At 42.6% G+C, this 14,307-nt stretch overlaps 1 protein-coding gene across 9 annotated transcripts in view; it reads right to left on the bottom strand.

Annotated features, from left to right (window-relative positions):
• LOC108709279 (limbic system-associated membrane protein) overlaps positions 1-14,307 on the bottom strand; it is a 1,032,477-nt gene that overhangs the window by 164,803 nt on the left and 853,367 nt on the right. For all 9 annotated transcript variants that reach the window (XM_041583499.1, XM_041583497.1, XM_041583500.1 and 6 more), the window contains one exon: positions 2,000-2,232. In XM_041583499.1, the coding sequence (XP_041439433.1) occupies positions 2,000-2,232 (233 nt within the window). The remainder of the gene's footprint in view (positions 1-1,999; positions 2,233-14,307) is intronic.

The following is a 14,307-nucleotide window of genomic DNA, read 5'->3' as shown; positions in this document are numbered from 1 at the left end:
ACATGATCTCTATCCGTCCTTTCCTTTTATTGAACTATCCTCTATACTTCTTTCTACCATTGTTTTCTGTCTTTATTTCCCTTTCTTCAGTTTTACCTTACAACTCTCCTTTACTGGCACTCCCTCTTTTCATCCACTACTAGGGATGTAGCGAACGGCGGAAAAAATGTTCGCGAACATATTCGCGAACTTGCGACAAAACATGCGAATAGTTCGCGAACGTCGCGAACCCCATAGACTTCAATGGGAAGGCGAATTTTAAAAGCTAGAAAAGACATTTCTGGCCAGAAAAATGATTTTAAAGTTGTTTAAAGGGTGCAACGACCTGGACAGTGGCATGCCAGAGGGGGATCAAGGGCAAAAATGTATCTGAAAAATCCATTGTTGACACAGCGCTGCGTTTTGTGCTGTAAAGGGCAGAAATCACACTACGTCACTCAGGTGATGTTTCTGGACACGGAATGTGAAAAAGCTCACACAGCTAGGTGGCACTTGGTTAAAGACTGGGCAAATAATGCCTGCAAGGGCAACGTATACACTACAGCCGTTGGATACGGAATATATTATTGCTGCTTGAAAAACGTCACTCGGGTGGTGTTTCTGGAGACGGTATTATTATTGATATTTAGACAGCTAGGTGGCAGTTGTTTGAAGAACAGATGCAGATGAGAGATCAGCAGCAGGACAGACAGCTGCCCACAGCAGCTACATACAGAGCACTGCAGTAGAAGGTAGATTACTAGCCAGCAAAGCTACCTAACCTAAAATGTCCCTCAAATCCCTGCAGAGTTCTGTCCCTACAATACAGAGCAGTATCAAGTAGATTACTAGCCAACAAAGTTACTATCAACTGTCCCTCAAATCACTAACAGCTCTCTCCCTACACTAGCTCTTCCAAGCACACACAGGCAGAATGAAAAAACGCTGCAGGGCTTCAGTTTATATATGGAAGGGGAGTGGTCCGGGGGTGTGGGGGTGGTCCAGGAGGGAGAGCTTCCTGATTGGCTGCCATGTATCTGCTGGTCTGGGGTGAGAGGGCAAAAATAAGCGCCAGCTAAGGCGAACCCAAATTGGCGAACGTCGCGCGACGTTCGCGAACATTCGCCGAACGCGAATAGTCGATGTTCGCGCGAATTAGTTCGCGGGCGAACAGTCCGCGACATCCCTATCCACTACATCATTGTGCCTTTTGATTCCCCTTGCCACTCATTGTTTCCATTCTCTGCTCTGGTCTCCAAACCCTTCCATGTACAACAGTAGATTCTATTATGAGTTTTTATAGAATTCATTAAGTGGATAAAAATGGACATGTATGACCAGCATTATTTTTTGAGGCTGAAGGCACCAAACCTGACCCTATAGTGTATATTTATCCATAATGACCATAACCCCCATAAGCATCTCTTACCCAACTGAACCCCAACATGGTCAGCCTGCCTAATTCTTCTTTCTATGATAGTGTTTTAGGAGAACTGTAAGTCTTACAACATCAGTTCTCAGCAGCTCTATAAAGATCCTATAATCCTATAGTATCTGTAAAACCATATAAGTTCTAATTCAATCTATACAATGCTAAATATTTCCAGCATTGCTAATGTACTTTCCATACATATAAACTAATGGATGGTTTTGTCAATACTCCAGTTAAATACAAATTAATTGGACCTCACACTTAATTCCTTTTTTTATAGTTTGCTCCTTTGTTGCTTTTTAATATATCTGTTAGACTTGTCCATTTCTTTGGTTGGATGGAAAAGTTGGACGGAAGTTTGTGCTTCAATAAATGGCAATAAACGGCAATAAACAGTGACTATAATGGTCATTTATATAATCTATTGAGCACAGGCCAGGCTTTTTGAAGGCCAGTTTTCCCCTGAGATTAAATCTATTTCCAAGCCTATAAAGATACTTGAGGTTTGGTGCGGGAACATTTGTAAAGCATAACATAACAGCTCTCTCTCTCCATTGTGTTGCACACAGACGTTTTGTCTTACCCTACCTTGCACGATAAGATACACCTGTGTTGTCTTCGTGTGCTGCTTTGTCTGCACAGAACAAGTGTAGGGCACCTCATCAAAGACGTCAACTTTCTGAATGCGGAGGCTGTACTCAAGCAGGCTTCTCTTTTCCAGCTCTACCCTTGGGTCAAGGGACCATTTGTCATCTCCAGCAAATATGATACCAGAACGGTTCAGCCAAGCCACTTTGGAGCTCCTGTCTTCCACAAAACATCTGCAAAATGTAAGAAAAAACATATTTGCTAAATGAAACATCAATATTTCCTTCAGAAGACAAGTAAGCTTCTTCAATAAATTCAGATGTACCAGTTTCTAATTATTTTAACTTTTGACCAAAAAAACCCAACATGACCATATATTTTTATTCTAGTTCCTGAACCTTAGTCTATATAAGGGGAGGGGGCACATGACTCTTTCAATGTGGTCTCCACTCTATTGAGGCTTCAGTAACAAGTAAATCAAGTCTAGGTCAGACAGTTTGAGCAAGTAATGCCAGCTTTGTGCTCCACCAAGGAGCCCTAGTTCCCCAGATGACATTTACCAACATGTAGGGACTTAACTGACTATTACTCATGAACTCTTTATTTAATACCTTGGAGCACCCTTTGAGGATTCAAGGCACTTACAACAGCCACATGTGATGTGAGTAGTATCCGTTGTGAACCTGGTGTATGATGATATTTGTTGTTCAAAGGAAGTGTCTGTCTTCTCATGTATTTCTTCACACCTACACTCCCTGGTTAAGCCTGGAGACCCTTCCTCTCATACTTCTTTGAAGATCCAGCTGAGGTGAGGAGTCACATGCAGTAGTGCTAGAAAATGTACCCTCAAGTATCAATAGTGGAGTCCCTCCAGATCAGCTAGAAATAAGCCCCCCAGCCGAAATCCATCTAAAGTGAAGTCCACTTCAATAGTTTTTGAAAACCATTAAAAACCAATTTCTGATAATAAGGGACAGGTTTTTGGTAAAGGGTAACAGGCTATGGAGTTGAAAATGCAATAGATACAATTTCAAGCTGAAACTTGTTGTTTTCTAGAAGACCTCTGTCCTTATTATGATTCCTCAATGCCCCACTGTCAGCAAATTACTTTCTTGGGGTGTTGGGACCTGAAGATGGATACAAGCTGAAAAACATAAGTTAGCCCTTTCTGGTCTAAGGGGTTTCCCCTCAACTGTCTGAATCTCCCATCATCCCATCTCCAACAGTCAGAGACATAGTTAACAAAAGGGCTACAAATAATATTAAAGAAATGCATCATTTTAAGAATTACTGCTGTTATGACTAGCCAAAAAGATTCAAAGATTGTACAGATACAAAGATTAATTTTGCATTAAAATGCTTGAATGGCAAAAAAAAAAAACAGGGGCAACAATGTAAAATTCATTATGGTTCCTTATGCTCCAGCTATTGTGTTGGAACAACAATGATTCCCGTTAGAAACTAGGCTGCTTTTATGAACTAAATTATGTTTTTCTTTTTACATGAAGTGGCAAAATGTGGCTTCTGCATATAATTATTTGGCTATAAATGCAATCAGGGATGAGCAAATAGCCAAGGACGGACCATTGTGAAAACCAAAGGCTCGGCTGAGACATACAAGTATTATTATACAGGAGGTTTTTATCTTAATACTTTAATGACTAGCTACCCGAAATCTTGCAAAAACAAACGTCCAACTTTTTTACGTCAGAAGATAAATGTTTTGTTTCTTCTGTTACAATATTCTCTCAGTAAAAAGACGGAAATTTTAATGCCACAAAAATAAAGCAAAAAGGTAATTGAAAGAACTCTGTTTACAGAAAAATACAATTGAGTTGCACAGGTTTAATCCTCAAAGGGGTAAAAAGTAATTTGGCTTTTGGGATGGTATTTGTCTCAAATAATAAAGGCACGTGGTTTATTTCAGGGATTGCTCCAGACGTAGCGTCTGAATGTGAAAGGGACTTAATGAACTTGTTTTTTTTATAGAGTTTGCTTATTTGCAATTTATGAGACTGAGAATGAGACACTCTAACGAGCCTTCTGGAAAATCAAACCAAGGAAACATTGGGGTCACAGCCTGCTATAGTTCCAGGGGTACTCAGGTCACAAATAAGCACACACCCCAAATCTCCCCCTAACTGGCCATCAGGCTGAGTCCCCTTAACTCATAACAAGGTTACAGATATATAGAAACATTGGGGTAACAGTCACCCTGCTATAGTTCCAGGGGTACCCAGGGCACAAATAAGCACTCACCCCAAATCTCCGCCGAACTGGCCTTCAGGCTGGGCCCCTTAGCTCATAACAAGGTTACAGATATATAGAAACATTGGGGTAACAGTCACCCTGCTAAATTTCCATGGGTATTCAGGGCACAAATAAGCCCTCCCCCCAAAACTTGGATCCCTTAGTTCATAACAAGGTTACAGAAATATAGAAACATTGGGGTAACAATCACCCTGCTATAATTCCAGGCATACCTGGGCACAAATACAAAATTACAAAATATATATAGGGCAGCAAATAAGTGCACCTCAAATCTCACTTTAACTGCCAGTGCCTTCTAAGCTAAGTGTCCTAGTGTATCTAGGAGAGCAGCAGGCATTCCTCCCAAATCTCACCCGAACCGGCTTTCAGACCCCGCCCCGCCACTATTCTACACCCCCGGGTGGAGCCACCCTTACCGTTTGTGAACGATTGCTCTAGTGACAGCTGATCACCAAACTGCAACTGGAAACCACTTTGAAACTAACTGTATATGGGGTAAATAGACATTAATTAAATGGAGCGTGCTTGAATGAAACAATCCAAATTCTGATAATTCTGTCTGTAGCATTGTGCCTTGGCACTGGCATCCAATCTGCCAGCATGTTGATATAAAAGTACCCTGTGGCACTCTATTGGCAGTTCAATGTCATTTTGAACATTGTTTCTCTCCCCAATGACCTCTAAGCTGAATGGCAGAAAGAAATGTAACTTAAGTACTTTTTTAAAAGCAGAACCTTCAATTTTTGATCTCCTGGTCACAGCATATTGACATGCCCTTCAGCCGTGTTTATTTGCACGCTTGCTACCCACAATTCCACAGTACAGTGGGCTTACAGTTTTCTTTGGGAATTTGAGGCAAGAGATACAATTTCTTGCCTGGTTGCTTTCTCATCATTCATCTTCCCCAAAAATATAAATAATTCAGCCCTGTAAAAGATCATTATTATGTTTGTCTCTTTTTTGTAACCAAGCTCCCCATGGAAAGGATTAGGGAGGGTCCAAGGACACACTCAATGGCTCATCCCAACGTCCCGAGCGTCAACATTTTTTTTTTTTAAATACACTGTCATTTTTAAACATAAAGAAAGAAAAATAAATGAACTCATCCCAAAATGTAAGAAAAGTGTTCTGCGAAACGTGCAAATTCTTGTATCTTTAATTACCATGGCGGATCTGAAGCATCTGCCCTAGAACAGACAAGACAGTGACAGATCACCGGCAAGGAGGCAATAAATCACCGTTCTTCCTTCCTTGCAGAATCAAAAGCGCATTTATTCCATCCCGTTATGTTGATGCTTGACTTCCTCCGTTTTCTTTCGCCGTTGTTTTTGCCGCTCTCATTAAGAGGCAGCGTTGCTTAGACTCATTTCTCTCGCTCTCTTACTTGTAATATTTTATACTGAGCCTATCAGATATTTTTCTCGGTTTCCATCACCCATATTTCTGCTACGGGGGCACAGAATAAATAAGCCTTATCAATCCAACAAAATCATTCTCTAGAATATATGGTTTGAGAGATGCACCTTAACTTGTACTATAATATCCAGGCAGAGCCTCTAAAATACCAAATACTCAGATGGAACCCTCTGCTGAGTTCCAAACTGGAAGCAATGTCAATGCAAGAACTATTCACATGGAGGGTGGGGAATTTATTAGTGATAATCCTAGCATAACCATGTGCAATGCCAAGTGTTGGCTGGAGTACTGTAAAGGTCATCATTATTGGACTCTGTAGCATTGGCAACACATCATCTGGAGAAATAAATGGCTTATCGCCATCTGGCAGTCTGGGTTGGGCAGGCCCGGATTTGTGGCGAGGCCATAAAGGCCCGGACCAAGGGCGGCAAAATATTAGGGGAGGCATGCTGTCCAGCTGCTTTCTGAGCAACACGGGGGACGCACAGCTCCCCAGTGCTCCGACGTGTGCGTTCGCGACCGCTTGGTCACACCATGGGCAGGCACTAGGAGCCGGGGTCGGCCAGATGCCAGGAGGACAGTACCTGCCTGAACGCATGCCGATGGTAAAGTTTGGTGGAGGAGGAGCAATGGACGGGGGCTTCCTGTTCCTGTGGAACAGTTTGGGGAAGGCACTCTCCTGTATCAGCACAATAACTTTCCCATGCACAGAATTAGGTCTGTACAGAATTGGTTTGCCCAGAAGGGAAGAACATGACTGCACAGAGCCCTGGGCTCACCCCAACTAAACAACTGTGGGATAAATTGGAGCCCCAACTGTGAGTCCAACATCGGTGCCCTTACAAATGCTCTTGCGGCTAAATGGAAGCAACTCCCAGCAACAATGTTCCAACATCTACTGGGAACCTTCCCAGAAACACCGGGGCAGTTAAAGCTGCAACAGGAGGGCAATCCAACTGAACCCCTATGGGATGAATTGAAACCCGGACTATGAGCCTGATCTCCAACATCAGTGCCCAACCTCACTCTTGTGGCTGAAAGAAAACAACTCCCAGCAACAATGTTCCAACATCTAGTGGGAACCTTACCAGAAGAGTATGGGCAGTTACAGCAGCAAGAGCAGGGCAACCCAACTGAACCCCTATGGATAAATTGAAACCCGACTATGAGTCTGATCTCCGACATCAGTGCCCTTACTTTTGTGGCTGAATGGAAGCAACTCCCAGCAACAATGTTCCAACATCTAGTGGGAACCTTCCCAGAAGAGTATGGGCAGTTATAGCAGCAAACTTAATTTTAATGCACTCTGTGCAGGAATGAGCATTTGGAGAGGCAGGTGTTTACACACTTTGGCCATGTAGTGAAAAATGTCCATTTGTGTGATAGAAATTTAAATTTAGGGTAATTTTTGTAAAACACTGGTTTAGATTTATCCAACACAAAATAATTTCCCTGTCTTATTCAGAGTAAAAAGTTTGGGCCACAACTGGATCTAACCAAGCCACACCTGGAAGTCATGAACCAATGGCCAAAGCCCACTCACTTTAAACAAGTCCTGCCCCTTGGGGGTTAAGAAAAGTGGGACAGGTCCACATTTTCTTGGGGAAAAATATGTAAAGAGAATCATAGGCACCAGAGCCAGGGAGGCCCCAAATTTAATGGTGGTTAACTTTTTAGTAAAATCTTGGAATTAACTTTTTTTTAATAGAATTATTGTTATTCTTTCTCTGATTGCTATAGTTAAAGTCTATATAGGAATAGGGCATTATTGAGGGTACCCAGCTTGTATTAATTCCTGTCTTTTTAGCCCCTTTGCGTTTGAATAGCATATTGTACCTGACACTGCCTTGATTGACCCTTGTGTGTGTCTGTAGGTTCTAGATTTAAATTCCTTTTCCACCTGATGCTGAAGAATTAGGACTTGTGTGATTGAACCTGCACCAGATATTAAGTTTGAAGCTTTAACGTTACAAATGTCCCATCTTTACCCCCCCTGGGGCAAATGAGATGATCTTTCTTCTTCTGTATAATGATAAATAGCAGAAGGGACCAGCTTTGCTAGGAGTGTATGTCGTTTGAAGTTAATGATCAATTGAGCTTCAGAGTGTCAAATTAGGAGAGAATCGCCTGGGGTCTGATTGTGCCAGAGGCAAATATTTGGAATAAATGCAGAAAACGACAGCCTTTATCACTGTGCGTCCATATGTTTTTTATCCCCTGGGCTCCTGGGTGAATAACAGGAATGGCAGTGTGGATGGCACACATTATACTGTACATCGCAGCATACAGAAAAATATAAAGTCTGGTCTTCAACCGCCAGCATCTTGGTATATGGAAGATCTTCTGCAACATTGTGTTCACAGTGTAATTGAAGACCACCACCAATCATTTTAGGCATGTGGGTGCAGGTTGGCTTTAAGCCATGAAGCAACATAAAGGTCAGGGTCAGACTGGCCCACCAGAATACCAGGACATTCTTCGATTTTCAGGACTTGTCTGTTTATTGTAGCCATGTCATTTAAGGTTATACATGAAGGAGATCCAATAGTACACAGTTGGGTGAACTCACTAAAGTATATTGGGGGCCCAGGTGCACATGCCTCAGGCTTACACGGGGGTTGCAGAAACAGGCCGGCACAAAAGCAGACCATCAAAACCAGTGTTTATCCAAAGAATAGCATCTCAACACAGAAAAGCCTTACTTGCTTGGTGCCAAAAATGGAACTTAGTTATGGGCTAAAAATTTGCAATTTAACCAGCATGCGTGGTGCTATCCCGCTACATAACTAAGCCCCTGATACTATACATATTCCTTCAATCCTTTTATGCCACAAGCATTGGCCCCAGCAACCAATGCATGCTGAACACTAGTAGGGGACTCTTGAGTTCAGTCACCTGGGGTCCCGAGTACTTGAACTCAAGGGGTGACATGGTCAACCCTAACTTGTCATGTCCCCATTCCCAGTAAGCTACACCATTAGATAGAGAGGGATTTAGTCCATACCCATAACCCACCTTGCCATGCCCAGTTAGAACATGAACCCCCACACACTTTCTGTTAAATCCTGCTGCTTTTAGGGTTCATGACTTGAGGATCTCCCACCTGGAAAGACTATAACTTTATTATAGACATTTAAGGTGGAACCTCTGCCCCACCTGGGCCATACCCATCAATGCACCCTAATCTCATAAACCACGCCTACTTTCCAGAAAGCAATACTTATTTTTTAGCTCAACATTGGCACTGGGCCACTTGGGAGGAGCAGAATATGCCACCACACATTGTTCAACCTACTCTAAAGAACTGGAAATACCAACAGGTCCAGGATGATGGTGATTGAGGGGTTTCAATAGATTGTACCCTGTTATTGATGCCACACACTGGGAAGTGATGCCTTTCTCACACAAATGCAGGAAGGAAAATGTGCGGAACATTTTCTTTCCCACCAAGCGAAATAGAATCCATCAAATTGTTCCGCCTTCAACATCTCATGGTATTGTCCCTCAACTGAATCTCCCAATCCACGGCCCTGGGCAGCCTCTCATTACAGCGACATCCTGTGTGCTAACATTTCGTATGGAGTGGTTTTTAAACACGGCCTCAAAAGAAGTCTTCTGGTGTCCCCTGCCTCGCCCGCATGGGGGATAAATACAGATTGAGCACATAAAGTCAATGGTGTGTGACATTCTCCCGCCGCTCCAATTAGCTTTAAATTGTAAAACTCGGCATACAGACAGGGTGACTATATTTTTCCCAAAAGGTTTCCATGGAGACGAACCTGAAAAGTGATTTTTTACTGTTAGAATATTGTGGGCAAACCAAACCCCCTACCTATGTCCAATAGACCCTTTTGACTGCAGAACTCAATTGACTCATGAAGAGTCCAATTCATCCCCACTGAGCTCATTTGAAAGACTCAAAGTGCCATTGGCTGTTCTAGGCGGTGCCGGTACAAATAGGCAGCCAGGTAGTTCCTTGGTAAGTGGCCGGCTGAAAGCCTGGATTTAAATATTTATGGAACAAATAAAACAACATCATTTGCAACTGTGCAATGCTCCAGTGGTTTTATTGCACCGACTGTAATGCGAAAAAGCAAAATGCGAGGAAATATGTAATATTAGCATGGAAACAACTATTTATATGTACATGAGGACATCGCCATGGCAGGAAAACGGATAAGGGGCACAATAGATACAAATCAAAACAACCGCGGAGAAGGAAAGGCCCGAGATGCATAAGATGCAGGTTATTCAGTCAGCTGCAGATTGATGCATTGCAAGTGGCGTGGTGTAAACTACAACTCCCAGCTTAGAAGAATGAGATTGGGACATCTGGAGGCAGAGAAGAACTAAACCTTAAAACCATGGGTCAGGTGCTTGCACAGTCAGCACTTTTGGAGGGTGATTGTACCTGTTCAGGCTGGTGTAGGGGATACTTGGTGAATGAATAAAACATGGCAGCATGGTGCCCTAAAAGAAAGTACTGCAGGCCAGTGTACCAACCTTACTAGCACTTTCTGTGTAAATCTTTAGTTCTCCTTTAAGTGTCAAGTTATTAGCATCACAGTGAAGGAACTGCCAGAGGCAGTGAGGGCTGTGACTGCACCAGTGCCACCCTCACATGGGCCCACTAAAGGTATAATGGGGTGCAGAAAATTACGGGTGCAGGAGTGATTCATGTTATGTCTTTGGATGGGAATAGGTCCTCCAGGGTCCATATGGCCTCACTAGTAGTGATGGGCGAATTTGCGCCGTTTCACTTCGTCGAAAAATGAGTGAATTTCGCGCGAAACGTTTTTTCAGAAAAAAAATTTTTGACGCTGGCGAATTTTTGCCGCGAATTTTCTCGGGCGTTTCGCGAATTTATTCGCTGGCGGCGAATCGCGCAAATTCGCCGCGAATTCGCGCCTGGCGAATAAATTCGTCCATCACTACTCACTAGGGTAACAGTTTCATAATGACTATCATAAATATCATATGAGAGGGCAGAAAATCTCCTCATTTCCAGGTTGGGCAAGTCATTGGGCAAGTCAATCATTATTATATAAATCAGGTTCCTGTAGCAGAGACAAGAAACAACTGACAGTTGCTTGTGCCTGGACCTTGTACTGTTTCATGAGCTCAATTACTGGGGATTGGAGGGGCACAGAGAGACTTTGGCAAAGTCACTACCACAGAAGATTGAGGGGGAGTGGGATGAGTTCATGCAACTTTCACACAAACTTTTGGAAATCAGCCAGGAACCATATGCCTCTTAGGTTACAACTTCTGTCATTTGTAGCCTCTTAGTGCCGCCACGCCAGTGTGTAAAGTACTATTGCGCATGAATATATCCTACTCCCTTGTCAAGTCTAATGATTCACTGCACCCTAACCTTTAAATAAGAGGGCCACTCCAAAGGAACCAAGTAAGTGTAGGAGGGGTGGATATAAGAGGTAGAGTAAAAAGCACTATTTTGTTTTAGGGATGGGGGTTCTTTTCTCACTCTGGACCCTCCACCTGCTCTGATAATAAGAGATTTAGTGAGAGCTGAACAGAAGCGCACAGGATGAGAGATACAACCTGCTGTACAATGAGGGGAAGTGAAATAAAAACTTTTTTTTGCCTCTCTGACAACCCGCTGTCTTCAGTCTTCAGGCCCAAATGGCTCATTCCATATTTAGGACAACCTTGTAGAACCTCCAGCAGTGTCCTTAATCTCTGTTCTTTCATTTAAATCTGGAGGCCAGTGGGAGTCCTGCCTGCTGCGCTGACTTTAGAAAAAGTCAAATCTGCCTTCATATAAAATGTTCCTCAAACATTGCCTGGAAAATCCTGAACGGCGAGGAAACCCCACAGAGTCACCAGCCAAGGGCATATTAAAGGGGAAGTATATGTATGTGTGGAAGTATTGGCTATATCTGTAAATTGTTATAGAGGTTACAATCTGGGATACACTGAGATATCACTTTGGGATCATTCTGGCCATATCAGAACTTCAAAGCACAATGTAAAATATGTTTCAAACATCTAAGAATACATAATTCTGTTGTGTTCAATCAAATGTCAGTTGTGTTCAGTGAAAAGGTCACTGTGTTCAGCCACTGTTTGCAAGTCGCCCCTCTTATTGATCCTCCAGGCTTCCATTTCCCAGAAGAACAGCTGCCAATGAAACTCAAAGGAGCAATATGTATTTTGTGGCACCCGGAACCTAAAGCCATGCTATCCCTAATTGATCTGTGTTCTTGATAAGATCCATCCAATAATGCCTCTGTTAACATTGGAGGTGTTTATCATATTCTGGCCAACTTCTCTTTAACTGCTACAGATGGCACTGTGTGGCACAGTATTTAGTATTATTTAAAGGTTATTGGGGCCCTTAGCTAAATCAGCCTACCCAATCCAGGCCACATCAGACCATAACTTCAAAGAACCTATCTATATCTGTCTCTATCTTGTCCTACTGTTGCTATCTTCTTTTACTGTCACATTGTTGTCCTACTCTCTCCATATTGTACTGTCTGTCTCTATATATAGTCTTAATGTTGCAATCTTTAACTACTATCTACATATTGTTCACTGTCACCATCTTCCCCTTATGTTTCATATTGTCCTACTATTGCCATCTTCCCTTGCTGCCTCCATATTATCATACTATCTATATCTTGTCCTACTGTCTTAATATTATTCTAATGTCTCCATATTATAACAATCACCATCTTGCCCTGCTGTCTCCATATTGTTCTACTCTCTCCATCATGCCATACTTTCACCAATTTGTCTGCTTCCATCTTGTTCTACTGCCCCATCCTTTCCTACTATCACCACCTTACCCTACTGTCTCCATCTTTCCCTACTGTCAGCATCTTGCCCTTCTGTCAACATCTTGTCCTTCTGTCTCCATCTTGCCCTACTGTCTCCATCTTGTCCTACTGTCCCCACCTTACCCTACTGTCTCCATCTTGCCCTACCGTCTCCATCTTGCCCTACCGTCTCCATCTTGTCCCAATGTCTCCATCTTGCCCTTCTGTCTCCATCTTGCCCTACTGTCAGCATCTTGTCCTACTGTCTCCATCTTGCCCTTCTGTCTCCATCTTGGCCTACTGTCAATATCTTGCCCTACTGTCAATATCTTGCCCTACTGTCACCACCTTGCCCTACTGTTTTCATCTTTTCCAACTATCTCCATCTTGCCCTACTGTTTCCATTGTGTCCTACTGCCCCCATCTTGTCCTACCATCTTACCCTGCGGTCATCATTTTGCCCAACTATAGCCATCTTGCTCTGCAGTTACCATCCTATCAACTAAACTATTTCTAAACTCTACTATATTCAATTTGTTCCCTTTTGGGACCAAACAATTCTCAGGACCACAGGCCCTATATGACACCTATGAAGACAGCTCTGCCTCTTTATATTTTGTTTTAGTCCCTTTGGAAATAATTACACAATGAGCCACTTAGCAGCATTAATACCCATGAGACCTTAAATTCTACGCATGTGGGAAAAAAATCTATCACAGGTTTATCATTCCAGCTGGTTCAAATCCCATTAGCTCAGCACAAGAGAACTTTCTAAGGAATTAATTACAAAATTGTTAATAACAAATTAGTTTTTTGTAGGTTTTACATACAAGTTAATACTGTGTATTCATCCATAACAGCTATGAAAATTAGCCTCTTTATCCCAATTTCACCAACTTCCCATCCTTTTCTAAATCAGTCGGGTTTTTTGGAAATAATATCTTATTCATGAACCTTATTTCTCTCATCCTTCAGTACCCGCCTGGCCAAAAAGCCAATCACAGGGGTGGGGGTTGTATTAGCAAGTAGCGTTTTTATGATTCTAATGAAAGACACACAGAGCTATGAGTAATAGCTACTAGGAACCTAATATATAGGGACAGACACTAGAGTAAATGGTTACTGTCTGCTCTGCTCTCATTTCCCTATAGAAATAGGGATTGGTAGCACTAGATAGGTATCTAATATATAAATATAGGAGAGGCCTAATGTTGGCCTATCTTGAATTTTAAAGGTTTTACTTGGCTGTTAAAACTGCTGACTTTCTAATGCCAACACCGGGTGGCTGATTCCTTATAATTTGCTCCTTTCAATCTTGATAACCCAGTGCGTGTCCTTTAATAAACAGATCGCAGATGATACACCGACACAAGATGAATTATTTGCGTTTTCTCGGCTGAATCCAGATGCAAAGAGTCGTATTTAATTACATCCAGGCCTGTCCTTAGACATGTCTTGCCTTTTATCATAGCTCTACCTGCTCAGCCCGGGGTCCCTCCCCAGACTGGGAATAAAAGGAGACAGATGGTTAAAGACAGGGAAGGGTGAGGTTAGTATTGAAACTCCGCTCATATCAAACTCCCAAAAGATAAAGAGAGAGATTAGAAATGCAAAGAGGGAGGTTGCGAGTAGCAGCAGAGAGACAGACACATAGACATTCTAAAGGGGACTTCAAAGGTGTCCTGTCTGACGCAACAAATGCACAGGATCAGTGATGCTTGGAGACGTGCGCCGAATTGCCAGGAAAACATTTAAAAGAAGAAAAAGATCACAGCGTGGCACGGAGATGTGGCCCCCATACTGTTTATTCAACTCACACTGAGCTCGGATGAGAGCAGA

Source organism: Xenopus laevis, chromosome 2S (assembly GCF_017654675.1).
Source record: "Xenopus laevis strain J_2021 chromosome 2S, Xenopus_laevis_v10.1, whole genome shotgun sequence".
Classification (NCBI taxonomy): domain Eukaryota; kingdom Metazoa; phylum Chordata; class Amphibia; order Anura; family Pipidae; genus Xenopus; species Xenopus laevis.
Note: the sequence above shows the minus strand (reverse complement) of the source record. Positions and strands in the feature narration are given on the sequence as shown.